The 15,935-nt window shown below is 43.9% G+C and overlaps 2 protein-coding genes across 4 annotated transcripts in view; one reads left to right on the forward strand and one right to left on the reverse strand.

Moving 5' to 3' along the window:
- Nucleotides 1-7,157, reverse strand: part of LOC110526932 (matrix metalloproteinase-15) — a 25,995-nt gene extending 18,838 nt beyond the window's left edge. The window contains exon 1 of the mRNA XM_036980588.2: nt 6,005-7,157. Within this exon, the coding sequence (XP_036836483.1) occupies nt 6,005-6,130 (126 nt within the window). The 5' untranslated portion in view covers nt 6,131-7,157. The remainder of the gene's footprint in view (nt 1-6,004) is intronic.
- Nucleotides 6,094-15,932, forward strand: LOC110526234 (adhesion G protein-coupled receptor G5). 3 transcript variants are annotated; one of them, XM_036980590.2, is made up of 16 exons: nt 6,094-7,158; nt 7,427-7,532; nt 7,626-7,761; nt 9,606-9,674; nt 10,022-10,116; nt 10,330-10,408; nt 10,546-10,687; nt 11,237-11,362; nt 11,490-11,609; nt 11,711-11,756; nt 11,882-11,976; nt 12,149-12,264; nt 12,446-12,714; nt 12,892-12,994; nt 13,380-13,660; nt 15,318-15,932. In XM_036980590.2, exons 3-16 carry the CDS (start codon nt 7,718-7,720, stop codon nt 15,413-15,415), a joined length of 1,683 nt encoding a protein of 560 aa, XP_036836485.2. In that variant the 5' UTR covers nt 6,094-7,158; nt 7,427-7,532; nt 7,626-7,717; the 3' UTR covers nt 15,416-15,932. The 3 variants fall into 3 exon arrangements, with proteins under 3 accessions (XP_036836485.2, XP_090094546.1, XP_036836487.2); XM_090238420.1 differs by having other exon boundaries at nt 6,141-6,532; nt 7,430-7,532; XM_036980592.2 differs by lacking the exons at nt 6,094-7,158; nt 7,427-7,532; nt 7,626-7,761 and adding an exon at nt 9,260-9,507.
- The last annotated feature ends 3 nt before the right edge of the window (nt 15,933-15,935 follow it).

The following is a 15,935-nucleotide window of genomic DNA, read 5'->3' on the forward strand; positions in this document are numbered from 1 at the left end:
TTACATTTCCTCATCTCCCGAAGAGCCATTTAACATCCACTGAGATGTTTTACCTCTCTGCCTTGAATCATTCTCAACCACTTCCAACTGTCAGAACATCTTTAGAAGCCTCGTGGAGGGAGACGTGAATGGCCACACTTTTGTTGATGCCACTCATCTGATATTTGTAAGACTGACCCGTGTGACTGAGTGTGCGAAGCGGCCACATGATTAACACGAGAATAGTAACAACCTCTGGCCCTGTAACACAAGCAACCATGGACATCTTGAGAAACTCTTAAAGACACACCTCCTCCCAGAGCAGTAAATTTGTGAATTACCAGGGGGGGTTGGGTGATTAAAAGTGGACCTATCCTTACCATACTGAGCAGAGAGTGGGGGAGGAGTGCTATAATGGCCACTTCACTTCTAGCTAAGGACCAGGCCTGGGTAGCTGTTCCTAGTTGCATGGGGCTCCCTCTGGTTTCTGGCTGGCATGATCTCCTGCTTCCAACTCCCCTGCTCACAGAAGACACAGGCCTTTGTGGTCCCCTCCCTCTGCTGTTATGCAGGACTGAATAGCCGGCCCTGTTTCTGGGCACAGGCTGAATGTAAACCCCTCTTTCTCCAGGGTACCAACTGGGGCCCCCAGATCCCATGCTGCTGCTGCTTCTGGAAACATGGCTGACGAAGAGCCTTACAGAGAGCTGAAACACTGCTCTGTCTCTGCTCTTTCTCCGCCGGCACTCTCTCCAGCCGCTCTTACTCTCTTCCCCTTCCCTCTCTCTCTGATATCAACTTCCTCTCTCTTTCCTGTCACATTCTCAACCCCCTGCTGGCTGGCTACCTGTTTTCGCTTCCCTCATTCTACATTTTTCTCTCACTCTTTCATACAAATTCAGGCAGATACTTATCCTATATTTTCATTGGCTATGGGTGGAAGCGGAGAATGGCTGGTTCATAGCTGGTTTAGGTGGGACCCACCTTATCTTCCAGATAAGGGCCCGATCACACAATCTGAGTCCGGGGTTCTGGAGGGTGTAGGAGATGATGGGGAGTGTTCATACAAGACGGAAAATATATGATCCCAGCCTGTGAAATACACAACAACCAGGTTTCTTTTCTCTCTGGCATCGTTCGGGATGGTATATATTGAAGGGCGTTGGAACAAGAGAAATAGGCTGCACCACGTTCTAGATATATGAAAGCACCCTTTTAAAAAGTAAAGTGCTTCAGTCTGTACCCTAGCCTCTAAGAATCCTCTGTACTGAATACAAAGCAAGGCTTTGGTTCCAGGGGGGAGTGAAGCATAGGACGTATTTTAGTCCAATCAGCCACCCTGTCAGCAGCTCCTTCAATAAGACCTTGAGCCTACCTGCCAAAACGAAGGCCTCCTGGATCCAGCAATTCACAAAGAATTGCAAAATGAGCCTCACTCGGTGTGTGTGTGTGTGTGTGTGCGTGCGTGTGTCTGCGTCCCGCACAATGTCAGCCAAGACACTAACAAATGGAGAATGCTTTTATTCCCTGGACTTGGTAGCCTGCCATCTTTTGGTCCTAACCTCCAGCAGAGAGAGAATAAAAATGAAGGCGAGAGACAGGGGGAGGAAATAAAATACACACAGGCACTGTCCTACTCTGTAAAGGGAGTGTCTTGTGAGAGAGAGAGAGATAGAGATGGACGCAGACAGAGAGACCGCTAGAGACAGGGCGAAAGAGAGACAGAAGAAAGAGAGAGAGAGAGCGAGAAACAGGGATCCAGAGAGATAAAAAAAACAAAATAGAAAAAGAGAGAGAGATCCGGAGGGAAGACAGTCACCATTTGAGGTTAATGGCATTTCCTGTTCTCATCACTACCCATTACCTCTCGCCATGGAGATGAAACCTCGCTGTGCCCATGGCGACGGGCAACCTCAGGGGAACACAAAGGAACTGGTTGGAATACATAAAGGAGGCATGCTGCAGATTCCAAGGATAAGCAGAAATAGAGGGAGGCTGGCTCTGCCAACGTTAAGGGTTAAACTGGGGATAAAGATAAGGCTTCAGGAAGCAAACAGTCGGCCTCCTGTGTCCTGCAGACTTAATAAACCCTGGCACCTCCCCCTTCTCCACCTCTTCTCTATGCTGGTCTCTCTTTCTCCCCCGTTTCTCTCTGAAACAGTCCTCTCCAGACAAGAGCTCTCATTGTTGCTCCTCAGCGGCCTGGGAGTCCTGCAGGCCTAAATGTCTCTCCACTGTTTGTGTCCCATTTGGAGAGAAAAAAAGCTGTCACACTTACCCATCACATGCGGCACAGCTGAGCAAGCCGCCTAGTTCACTCGTTCTTTCTCTCCCTCTCTCTCTATCATTTCTCGCTCCCTATCACTCCCACTCCATCGCTGTTCATCAGACCGTGTAGGAGTCCAGTCTCTTGTGATAGGTCAAGCTGTAGGCTCAGGGTGGGAGCTGATGACCATTTCGTCAGTGAGAAAGTTCAGTAAAACAAACGCAAAAGGGAGAATCCATTCAAGACAGATCTCAGGTGAGCTTATATGCATATTGTTCATGCATGCTGATTAATCCCGTTACATTGAACTGAATGGAGAGAGAATATCAGATATAGTGTAACAGTTTAGTGAAGACACACACAAGTTCTCAAGTGAACACCAACCCACACCTTGAGGACAGACGTTGGCAGATAGGCGTTAACTAACAGGCTGTCTGTTCTCGTCAGTCTCCACCCCGCCCCGTATTTATTTTAAACAATCCCTCAGTCAACAGGTCTCCCTGACTACACTTAAAGACCCCATTACCACCTAAACACTACAATGCTAATACTCTGCCAGGATGTGGCATGTCGGGACAAGAAAGTCCCCCCCCCCCCCCCCCGTTATTTTTGTCTGTTAAACAATGGCTGCAGGGTCAGCAGTAACTACCTGTGTTGTGAGCCTCATTCTTCATCCTAATCCTTCAGTCGAGCCAGTCACAAATCTGCCTCACTCAAGAGTGCACCCAACCAAAACACAAACATAAACACAACTCCGGTAAGAATGCATGGGCACGCATTGGCCGACCCATCACTGATGTGATCAGTATTGACTAATTGAATGATGACAATATTGATTCTCCCCAGCAGTGTGTCAATCTAAGAGTCTGTATATACTACATTCATTAGGGGATGATTTCTTATGACACAATAATGTTTTATACTCCTTTATGGGTTTGTCTTACATTGTCTCTCCTAAATATGCCATATTATAGTATTCTAATTGTATTATTAAGCTATAATATTGGTAATATACCTTGGGAGTCCCATAGGCCAAACACCATCATCATGGTCACTAGGGCTTTGAGAGTCTAGTGCCACATAAAATCACATTAATATAGATATATATATTTGGCAGTGGTAAATCTAGGGTGAAAGTTGGGACAATAAAAAGTAGACCTCATCTGGCCGTCTGAAAAAAAGAAAAATGGTGTTTCCCATCCATGACGATGCAGGAGAACAACTCCTGATCTCTCACGGCACCGGAACCTTCCAGCAAGCACAAAGGTGCTACGGTATAGATGTTACATCTGCCACAGGCCCCACAGGTGGGAGAAATGTGTATACAAAATGTGTTGGCAAAGGAACCAGGCAGATTGTGGTGGTTCAGACTGCCTCACATACGTGTTAATATTATGATTTCAAAGTGGCTTAACAATTTCGATAGTCACAACACAACAACCGACCTCAATTGCAGTGGCCCGTGAGAGAGAAAGAAACAACGTGTGCATAACTGACCCCTTCATTAAGCCTCGACCTGACGGGAGAGGCTAAGCACTAAAGTCAACACAGCATGGTTAAGTGGGTGCAGCTGGGACAAAGTCCACAAAAATACAGACCGATACAATAACAAAGGAGAAAGGGCATTACAAACATTCAATACTGCTCTGCTGGATTGAAACTGGCCCTCCACATTCAGTTGGTGTGTTGTAAAGAAAAACTAGAGGGGTATATTCTTCTCTACACATTTGTTGGGACATTTGATTCCCTCGAGCACACATGTTTATTGCTAAGCTCACCGCCCCAAACATTAGCCTACATCTCAGCTCCCTCTCACCTATCTCCCCCCAAGCATTAGCCTACATCTCAGATCCCTCTCACCTATCTCCCCCCAAACATTATCCTACATCTCAGCTCCCTCTCACCTATCTCCCCCCAAACATTTTCCTACATCTCAGCTCCCTCTCACCTATCTCGCCCCAAACATTAGCCTACATCTCAGATCCCTCTCACGTATCTCCCCCCAAACATTAGCCTACATCTCAGATCCCTCTCACCTATCTCCCCCCAAACATTATCCTACATCTCAGCTCCCTCTCACCTATCTCCCCCCAAACATTATCCTACATCTCAGCTCCCTCTCACCTATCTCCCCCAAACATTATCCTACATCTCAGCTCCCTCTCACCTATCTCGCCCCAAACATTAGCCTACATCCCAGCTCCCTCTCACCTATCTCCCCCCAAACATTATCCTACATCTCAGCTCCCTCTCACCTATCTTGCCCCAAACATTAGCCTACATCTCAGCTCCCTCTCACCTATCTCCCCCCAAACATTAGCCTACATCTCAGCTCCCTCTCACCTATCTCCCCCCAAACATTAGCCTACATCTCAGCTCCCTCTCACCTATCTCCCCCCAAACATTAGCCTACATCTCAGATCCCTCTCACCTATCTCCCCCCAAACATTATCCTACATCTCAGCTCCCTCTCACCTATCTCCCCCAAACATTATCCTACATCTCAGCTCCCTCTCACCTATCTCCCCCCAAACATTATCCTACATCTCAGCTCCCTCTCACCTATCTCGCCCCAAACATTAGCCTACATCCCAGCTCCCTCTCACCTATCTCCCCCCAAACATTAGCCTACATCTCAGCTCCCTCTCACCTATCTCCCCCCAAACATTATCCTACATCTCAGCTCCCTCTCACCTATCTCCCCCCAAACATTAGCCTACATCTCAGCTCCCTCTTACCTATCTCACCCCAAACATTAGCCTACATCTCAGCTCCCTCTCACCTATCTGGAGCAGATCGGGAATCAACACTGCCTGCTGCTGAAGACACTGCAAAAGCATTTGCCTATTCCCCCCCACATTTAATCATTCAGTGGATTCATACTGCACGTCCAAAGCAGGGGGCAACTAGTGAGATGAGCATGACTCGGTCAGTGAAACAGATACCTTTTCAGGTACTGTTGTAGTATTTCAAGAAAGCAAAACAACTCTACCTGTAGGAAGGATAAAGTGGAGGACCAATACTATGGATATGCGCTTACAGAATGTGGTTATAACAGTGGGATGACTTAACCTGACCCAGATCTCCTCTAGGAACAGCAGCTTTCCACATATGGTGCTGCCTGCAAGAGTGTGTCAGTGTGTCAGTGAATTGAGTAAGATTTGTGTAGTTTGGCTAGCAGCATGGCCTTTTTGGGGAGAGGTTCCAGCGGCACACAGGGGATGGTCCTGTTAATATTGGAAGAGCTAGTTATGAGCAGGATATGCAGCTTGGTGTGCTGGATCGGGTTCCTCAGACCGAATGGGCTGGGTCATTAAGTTCAAAGTGTGTGTGTAAAAGTGACCCATTTGCACTCATGAATGAGCAACATGTATAATAATGAGCTGACTTTTTGTTTCAAGACTGGAACAGACTTGACCTAACAAATATTTTGGTTTTCTTGCAGGGTATCCAAAATGATTAGGAAGACCTGTCCCCAGCACACATACTTGTTATTTTGGCCAATTGTTATTTTGAGTGCAAGGTTGTCAATGGTATATGTTGTCAATGTTATATCTCTATTGAAATACAGGCCGTCAAAATAGCAATGTCAGCAAAAGTTAACTGGAGTTTTGGTGAGAGTTAAAACAAATATATTTGTATGTGTTTTGCGGCATATTATGATACATTAAAACTAGTGTTTGTATTAACACTACAGCATTGTTGTCACACAGGGATCTTTCTGAACATTGACAGTTTCAGTGAAGATGATCCAATTACCTCTGCATTAAAAGCGTCATCCTCTCCTCCGTGTGTCCCGAGACAGGTGACCCAAAGCACGAGGAGAGAGGGAACTAAAGTCCGTCTCCAGAGTAAGCAAATCCAGTTTACCCATGAGGATGCCATAGCCTACTCTTGGCTTGCCAAAACGCCGGACAAGGAAATGGATACCTTGTCCAAGTGTCCACTGTGCCACTGGGTATAAAGACGTGCTTCAAGTTGTTAAGAATAGTTTATGTTGGTCACCTTCCAAGGAGTTCCTCAGAAATTCGATAAATGTTAAGAGGAACTATTTTTACATGTGCTACGGCGAGGACATCAACACAGACAATGGCATTCATCAACTCCGTCGGTATCGCTTCCAGAAAACAAGGTTCACTCGAGTAGCCAGAGGTGTTGCAGCTGTTCGAAAGGTTGTCCTTTTGACGGCCAATCTACAAGTCTGCTCCACAGTTCTGTTTGAATAGACCACAGTCCCAGGAGGGGGATCGGAGAAGTCTTGCACTGTTGCCAGGATTTCTAAAACGCGTAGGTTGCCTATTATTGCTTGCGGGCGTGTCCCAATTTTACTCACAATTCCGTATCAGGATTAGCTGCTAAAAAGTAATTTCCTAACAACCAGCTTTATGGTAAGTGGCATGTTGGAGTCACTGCACCAGAAGCCAGCTCACAAAGCACGCATAGTGACTTTAATCGTAATATGTCAGTAATTTACTGGACTGCTTTGTGTAACAGGCTTAACATTGACAGAATAAACGTGCAATAAACGCGCAAATGAGCCCAGAGAAACGGAAAACGGTTGAAGGTTAAATAACGGGTCCAAGTTTGTTGACAATTATTTACAGAACCCGAAAAAGAAGTTGAAGTCGGCTGCAGCTGTCCAACACTCGCGCAAATCTAGCGCGGGTGTCCCCGAAGCCTGTTTTGAATCGCGGAGCCTCTTGTGATTATTTAATATGATGGTTCTCTTCCCGTTAAAATCCAGAATTTTCTTCCAGTTTTCCTGGACTCTTTCCACTCTGTTCTGTTCCTCTCCCGGGTCGATTTAAGTGCGTTTTATGGAGCGGGGCAACTCGAAGCTGGACTGGCTGCTTCATCAGTGACTCTGTACCTTGTGCGTCGCGGTCAAAGTCGTTCCTCCAGCTATCAAATCAGTAAGGAGAGCGGATGTAGCCCCCTCCCCTCCCCCCACCCCATTAGCGGATGTAGCCCCCCACCCCCTTGGATGCTATCGAGCTCGTATAGGCTACGAATTAGTATTTTGATGGCATTTACGTTTTCAGAGGTTTCACAAAACATTATATTTATATTGTTATTGGCTGAATTCATTCTGCTTCATAGTTGGAAATAACAAATAGTCTAGCCCTGAAAATGATTATATTGTAGGTCTACTATCTTATGTATTGATAGTCTATCCCTCAGTAGAATGCCTCAGGAAAGGACTAGCAGCAGCCAGGCAGAGCACCCATGGTTGTCAACAACAAGCTAGTCGCAGAGGAAATGTGTGCCAACAGCTGGAAAGAGACAGGTGAGTGTATAGCAGCCCTCTCATTAGTTCTGTCACATTCAGCCAACTCCTTTGTCTAACCTATGTCCTGTCCTGACACCTGCCTAATGGAAGCTGGGGACAGACATATCTGTAGGGTCAATGGAGCAGTCCCCTCCAAAGGAAGGGGATACACACCTCAGCAAGCAGCCTAATACCTCCTCTCGATGAGTAAGGGTGCTTTCCAACAAAAGAGGCACAATCTGATCAGGTAAATGGCTTTTGCATTTCGTTATCAAGTGAGATCAAAAGGGGGGTGATTTTGAATCCCTGTACTATCAATCACTTGTCACCTTATGTGTCTATCATCTGTTCTACAGCCTCTGGCTGGCTATATCCTCACCTGCCTAATAACAGGAAGTTCACCATTAGTGGATATTGCCTCAGCCTCACCGCAGAGTGTCATCGCATTTGAAGCACGGGATAGCTATAAAACAGCATACTTTTCTCTCTGCCCCATGGCAATGTGTGTAGAATCATAGGAAGTTAGCAGTTTTCTCCCGAAAAACACTCCTACCGTGCAGGAGCCCCCGTGAAACGGCGGTATGCCACTGGTGTAGCTACGTATGTTACTGCTTTTTTGGGGGGATGAATGAACTAGCCTTGCAAATATTATTTGGGGAGAGATCTCAAGTAGGCAAGTCATTTTAAACATGAGCAGATCGAGGACCTCTATGTCTTTGGTTTGCATATGCACCACCACCACCTGAGAATGTGGCCTCCTATCCCATTGTTTTAATGTTGTATTTATTTATTTATTTATTTTATTTCACCTTTATTTTTAACCAAGTAGGCCAGTTGAGAACAAGTTCTCATTTACAACTACAACCATGTATCCAGCCAGCCACTAAACAGGATGACTGATAAAGCAGTGTCCAGAGTGGACTAAGTGACAGAACAAATATGTGGCTGAAATGTATGTAGAATGAATGGGCACAGCTTTGCCCTGGGTAATGTCTGGCTATTGGGTAGCACTAGGACCTGTGTTTCTGTAGGAGTGCTGATAGAGGTTCAGCTTAGCCCTTTAGATCGTCGTTCATTTGATTATTATGGACAGAGACCACCTGATGCTAGATCAGCACTCCTACTCTGAGGCACTTGGTACATGGCGAGCCATGTAACTCTACCTTGAAACGACTTCAGTAGAGTTGAGAGAGATTTGATTATCTCTGGGTGCCCTCTACTGGCATTGATTTAAGTCAGATGTTATGTGTATATATATATATATCTTTTTTTTTAAAACATGTTTTCAGTCAGATGTAACCTGCGCCATTGGAAGGTAGTATCCATGAGTGATGGCTCGGCGTCATCGGCGTTGGCTGTCTTGTGTCATGGGTAGACATGTTATGCGTTGGAGAGGTTTTTGCTGGTTGGTTAGCAGTGTAAAATGAAGACTCTGTGGCTGTGACGGTGATGACGGCGATGCTCAAATTCGTCGTCATAGGAAGGATTTATTTTCGTCCGCTCCTAAGTGAGCGTTCACACTTACAAGTCAGCCAAAGCCTTTTGCAATGACCAATGAGAGCCAAAACGCATTACAGGATTTTGTAGTGAGCCTCAATAAAGGGAAAGTGTATTTTTATTGGAAAACATCATATCTCTCCAGTGGTTTAGTCCTCTAATCACTTTAACTCATTTCCATTTAAAAAAAAAGTTTGTTTGGTGTTTCCCGTGCCTCGTAGACCACATGACAGTGATGACACAATGTCAATGCACAGGCAAGTGTACAGCAAGGGTATAAGTTGAAACAACAGAGTCAAACTGTGTAACCCAGTATCTGCCATATACTGCATGTACTTCCTCTGTAATTCTATTTGCACACACATTACTTCCTTAGAATGCATGTAACCGCTCTGACCTCCCCTGCACCTCTTCGAGTGCTGTCGTTAGGACCCAAGATCTGTTCTAGTAATATTTCAAATATTTTACCCTGAACCTTGACTTCCCAGGTTGATAGGTGAGTTCTACTTTGTACTTTGAGACATATTGTTATTACTACATCCATATACGTTTTTCTACAATAATCATAATTGTATTCATCTTGATCAATTTCAGCATATCCAACCAGTATTCAGTGGTCCAACCAGTATTCAGTGGTCCAACCAGTATTCAGTGGATAGGCACGTGAGTGGATGGGTTCTTTGCAAAATTATAGCAGCATTTCCTCTTTACTAGGTCACACAAAATATGCGTAGGCAATGAGATTGAATTTGGTTTTATTAAAATGAGTGTTTCTGATGTTAAAGGTAAGCAAACATTTTGTGACTGAGCATTTACGCTGCAGTATAGGTCCTTAAAACATTGGCTACTCTATTGGTGCAATACAGAGACAGTGTGAAGTTGGGTTAGAATATTTTGGGGATTGCAGCACCTGGATGATTGATTCAACGATTATGTGATATCAGATAAATAGTCCGAATAAGGGAGTAAGGGATGTCTTTCCACCTGGTGTTTGACTTTTACCCCATTAGGATGAAGTCCAGGTTGTTTTACATCATGGTTCTGCTCACAGGACGTCTCGCTATGAACGAAGGAAACAAACATTCGTGCTCCAACTACACTCAAGGTAAAAAATATGAGTTAACCTTCTGACTTAAAAAGATACATTGTTATGAACTTGATTATTATCTTGCTGATATTCTGTTGCCTAGTTTTATCACTTTGATTTCCTGAGTTTGCATCAAAATGTCCATTTTATTTTAAACAAATACAAGGACTCGGGTGTTTCGTGAATCGTATTGTTTGTTTGCACGGTTTCTATCTTACGTTCCGTCTGTAGTCGATGTGGATGGTGTAAGATGCTGGATGGAAGTTGTCAATGAGCAGTTTAAGACGGAGAACCTCAGCACTATTATTAAGTATGCATCAAATCATTTTGCAAGATGATATAGATGATATATCATACATTTCATACACTCCAAATGTGGTATTGACATTTGTACGTTTGCCAAACCTCAAGGAATATGTACTATGTTTGTCTGTGCTTTCCTTACAGATCTGTGGAGAAACTAGAAAGGGTTCTTGAAAACACAGCTTTGAATGAGACAACTTCAATCATTGTTGAGAGGCTTGTGGCTCACATATTCAGGGCCGAGGGCCACTTTACAGGGCTTAATATATCTGCCAGCCAAGAACGGGTAAGATGACAGTGACCTACGATGAAATGCTTGAGGAAGTTGATACACAGTCTTCTGTAAACCACGTACAGTTTGGCATTTATTGGGAATGGGGATGAATCTTGTCGTGGAGGCAGCTCTGCAGAGTGGTCACTAGCTGCCCTAGCCACAAAGTCAAAACATCTGATTTGAAACGTAACCCTAATCTTCACCCTAACCTTAACCACCCTGCTAACCTTATGCCTAACCTTCATTTAAGCCAAAACATTATTCTTTTGTTATCATGAAACATTTTACGATACAGACAATTTTGATTTTGCGGCGTGCCCGTCTTGTGGAAACTGCTCAGCTCCACCTCCAGGACAAGATTCACCCCAATAAACATCAAACCTGCGTCACATGCAAATAGATCATTTGAATGGAAATGCAAATGGGATATTTGAGGTATGACATTTGGGGTGGGTGGGTGATTTGAGATGGGGATGACATCATGACATCATTTTACAGCTATAGTGAACTCTGCCCGATCACTATCCTTGTGTCATTGTCCCTGATGGTACTGTTACCTAGGTAACATCAGACGGTGACCGTGTGGCCAACACTACCGTCAAGGTCCACCTGCCCAAAGAGCTCTTGAAAACCAACGAGAACAATACCATTATCTTCTGCATGATTACCTCACCAGAAAAATATGGGGTAGGTGTGTGTGCGTGTGCGTGTGTGTGTGGTGCGTGCTTGCATGCATGCGTGCGTGTTCCTGTATGGGTCTTTAATACCTTGCTTAATTATTTCAGTTTAGCTGTATTTTGAAATGTTCTTCTAGCAATTGGGGATTCTTGATGGCCGAATAGTAGGTCTGGCTGTGAGCAAGAAGAGAGTGTTAGGTCTGCATGACAAGGTCAATATCTCCATGCCTCTACAGCGCCCCACGCTGGAAAGTCAGGTGAGTGCAATATCAACTCTCTGCGACCTGCACCAGTTCCATGACTACGACAGTGGCAAGAATATAAACTCAAGACGCCTCGTTTGTGTTGTTGTTCACAGGCTGACAAACAACCATCGTGTCAATTCTTTAATTTTTCAACCAATAGTAAGTGCCAATATGAAATGTTATAATACTGATTATAATACTGTCATGAAACTTTTAATGCCCTTGAGGTATCAATTCATGTGACGTCACATGGCTGTGTTTCCTCTGTACAAATGAACGCTTAGAGTTCTACCAGGATGGCTGCACCACCGAGTGGAAGAGAGACGAGGGCCGTGTGGTCTGCTCATGTGACCACCTCACATACTTTGCTGTGCTGATGGTAGACGACTTTACAACTAGCACAGTGCTTCCGTCGTTTCCTTATCACAGCATAGGCACACACTTTAGAATCGATTGAAAGTCAAATGGAAGAGAATACAAAACAAAGTTAAGTAAAATATACCCATCTACAAAAATACACTGGAGCATTAGTTGTATTTTCCTGCGTTTAGGTGTCTCCCTCCATCTCTGAAAGCGATCGGGAGATCCTAAGCTACATCACTCTGATTGGCTGCAGTCTGTCTCTGTTCTTCCTGGTGGTCACAATCGTTCTGTACGCCACTCAAAGGTATGTCACTCTCTGGGCATCATGGTCAGCTCCTCACAGGAACCGCTGGTTTGTCATAAGTTTGACATCATCAGAAAGTGGCATCAAGATGTACATGAACTGGAGGGAGCAGATTCAATTAACATTTTATAGCAACTGACCTTGTTTTCACCATACGCTTTCTCTCTATTCCATTGTTCAGAGGTGCAGGCACAGACATCTCCCTGAAGGTGCATATCAACCTGTCTGTGGCCCTGATCCTCCTCAACCTGCACTTCCTGCCCAGCCAGCAGGCAGCAGCATTATCCTCCTCTGGGCCATGTATCTATGTTGCTGTCCTTCTGCATTACTCTCTACTGGCCACCTTCACATGGACAGCAATCGAAGGCTTCCACCTTTACCTGTTGCTGGTCCGTGTCTTCAACATCTATGTCAGGAGATACCTGCTCAAACTGAGCCTGGTAGGATGGGGTGAGATTGCATTTTACAACCTGAAACTGGTCGTAAACAGTAAGCAAAACAAAACAAAATGGATCTTTTAAAAGAGGCATGGGTGGTGTGCCAACCTTTTGTCTGTCCTCTGTGAGCTTTGTTGATCCGAGCGGGCATACAGTATAATGGATAGCCTGATGTCTCATTTTGTTTCAGGATTCCCTGCGGTCATTGTCATCGTGATTGCTATCATTGACAAAGACACATACAGCCGTGTGACTCTTCATCCTTCTAAGACCAATGGCACAGCTGTGGAGATGTAAGACTGTTGTACCTCTTAAATGAATGTGGATGCTATGTTTAAACCCCAAAAACCTCTTGTCACATTTTATTACTAGAGTCTGTATTGAAATATGAGGACCCCCCCTATAGAGGGTAAGAGATGTATCTCTCTCTCGCTCTCTGTCTATCTGACTCTCTCTCTATATATATATCTCTATGTATCTCTCTCTCGCTCTCTCTCTCTCGCTCTCTGTCTATCTGACTCTCTCGCTCTCTGTCTATCTGTCTATCTGACTCTCTATATCTCTTTTTATCTCTCTTTCGCTCTCTGTCTATCTGTCTATCTGACTCTCTCTATATCTCTTTGTATCTCTATCTCTCTCTCTCTCACTCCCTACCCCTTCTCTAACTCGCCTAACAAGGTGTTACCTCTCTAATGATGTGATGAAGCTGGTGACCACGGTGGGTCTGTTTGCCCTGGTGTTTGTGTTTAACCTCGGTATGCTGGCTGTGACTATGAGGCGCCTCAAGTCTCTGCGCACTGAACAGACGTCAAGGGAGAAGGGTAGGGCCAGGAGGGACACCTGCACTGTGCTGGGCATCACCTGTCTGCTGGGCATCACCTGGGGCATCATCTTCTTCTCCTTCGGCCAGCTTACCACGCCTGGCCTCTACCTTTTCTGTGTCCTCAACTCTCTACAAGGTAAGAGTCATTGTCATGACTCTCATTTATAGAGGCAGGTCAAACTGACTGTGTTTATTATTTAGTAGTAACCTAATGGGACTTCCAAAAACGAACTTTACTGCCATTGTGTGTATGCAATCAGTGTGCTATGTAAGTGAAGGGTTAAACATAATGTTGTTTCCTTGTCTTAGGAACATAACAACTGTGCAGTAATGCAAGAATGACCAATAGGTCAACATACAGGATAATCTCCTCTATTTGTATTTTATTTAATCTTTATCTAACTAGGCAAGTCAGTTAAGAACAAATTCTTATTTACAATGACGGCCTACACCGGCCAAACCCGGACTACGCTGGGCCAATTGTGCGCCGCCCTATGGTACTACCAATCACAGCCGGTTGTGACACAGCCTGGATTCAAACCAGGGTGTCTGTAGTGACACCTCTAGCACTGAGATGCAGTGCCTTAGACCGCTGCGCCACTCAGGAGCCTATCTTCACATTGATTTTCTCTATGCACTTTTTGCTCTCAGTGGAGACTTTCTCTTTATTTATTTATTTGACTGAAACAGTACACATCGATTAACGTTTCTATAAATGTGCCAAATTTAGCTGGCTAGTTTTTTATCTGTAGTCCCTGGGCAGATGGATAAAATCATTTAGCATCACAACATTCCACATATTTCTTATTTATTTCAAATCCAGTCCCTAGATGTGTCTTAAAGAGCGACTGCCTTTAAAAAGCAATGAATCCCTTTGAAAACAGTGGCGTCGATATGAGCCAAAAACATTTATTCTAGTCTCAAAATTGACTACGAAGTTGTAAATAGGATCATTTTGGTCATAAAGTCACTCTAGTCTAAAACTGAGTTTGGAACATCTGTGTGTCACAATGGGTAAATTAAGGTTTTGATTTGATGATGTTGATTTTCCCACTAACATGGGGTGAACAGCTGCAGTGATTGCTCGATCCAGTAGCATAGACAGTGAGACAGACCTGTCCAGCAGCTCTGACATGTTTTAACTTGAGAAATACTGCACCAAACACTTTAGTTAGATATAAAATTGAACAACTAAACATCCTCGGCAAAAGCGTCAAAATTAATTACGGATTTCTTGAGTTATCTTAGATTCATTCTGGGGATTTTGAGGAAGTGAAATAGGCTTCCGCATCTACAGTGTCTCATAGGGGGACAAACATCATTAACCAAATGTGGACTCAGTTAGGAAACACCTCCAAGACTGAAATCTTGTTTTTTTAAATGAGCAACAGGACAAACACACGCACCAATCGGCGTGCTCAGTGGCTCTTTAAAATAGTAGAAGTGAGAAGTAAAAAAAATAATAGTAATAAAAAAGTAGAATAGGCCTAATTGTGAAAAATAAAAATCACATCGTATAAAATACTAGCATAAAATACAAACAACCAAATTGAACAAACAGCAACAAAAAAGGTGTTCCAGGGTATGAACTTTTTTTTGTGAACTCGCCAACACTAGCAACACATTTAAAACCTTCTGGAAGTCGTTTCCAGTGCTGAACAGCTTTTTACAGAAAATGCCAACTTTGAATAAGTATTGACATTTGGAATATACTGTGTGGGTTGTGAGAGGTTGAATGAATACTGTAATGAAATTCTGCCTCGAAGGGTAATATGTCTCATCTTCTTTTGTAGGTTTTTTCATCTTCCTCTGGTTTTGTGTGTTCAAATGGAAGACTGAGGACAGCCAACCTGGCAGTGACACTCACTATACCAATTCCAGATCTGCCTGAGGACAAAGTCTGTTGTCAACCAATCCAGCACTGTTGTTATCAATGTTCATTTCAAACTTGATTGCGATTTTTTTCTTTTGAGAATACGAGCCCTAAACTGTAGACCTTCGAGAATGTCTACAAACCACCCACATGTTTTGTACCAGTACAATATTGTTATTTTTTTATTTTTGCGATTGTTTAGTTATGGAATGAAGGAAGGTGTTTTCAGAATTCCTTTCGTATGTGGTTTGTTCAATTCTAAATCATGTGAGCCAACAGGATCTGATGTAATGTGCTGAGATCCTATCCCTCACTAGTTGATTAACCTGCAACAGAAGATGAATAAGTTTGATCTAAGCAAAACTGTAGCCTATTCATTGATACACCGCTCGAGCAAGCTGAAGTCCAGACTAGATTTGCATAAAACAAACGCAATGCCGCCATTTTCCTCCAAAGTTTACATAAAGATATTAAAATGTTGCAGTTATAAAATTTGACTATGAACAGTCATGAAATAAAACAGCTCCAAACATTAGAA

Source organism: Oncorhynchus mykiss, chromosome 6, assembly GCF_057628025.1.
Source record: "Oncorhynchus mykiss isolate SJ-2025 chromosome 6, ASM5762802v1, whole genome shotgun sequence".
Lineage (NCBI taxonomy): Eukaryota > Metazoa > Chordata > Actinopteri > Salmoniformes > Salmonidae > Oncorhynchus > Oncorhynchus mykiss.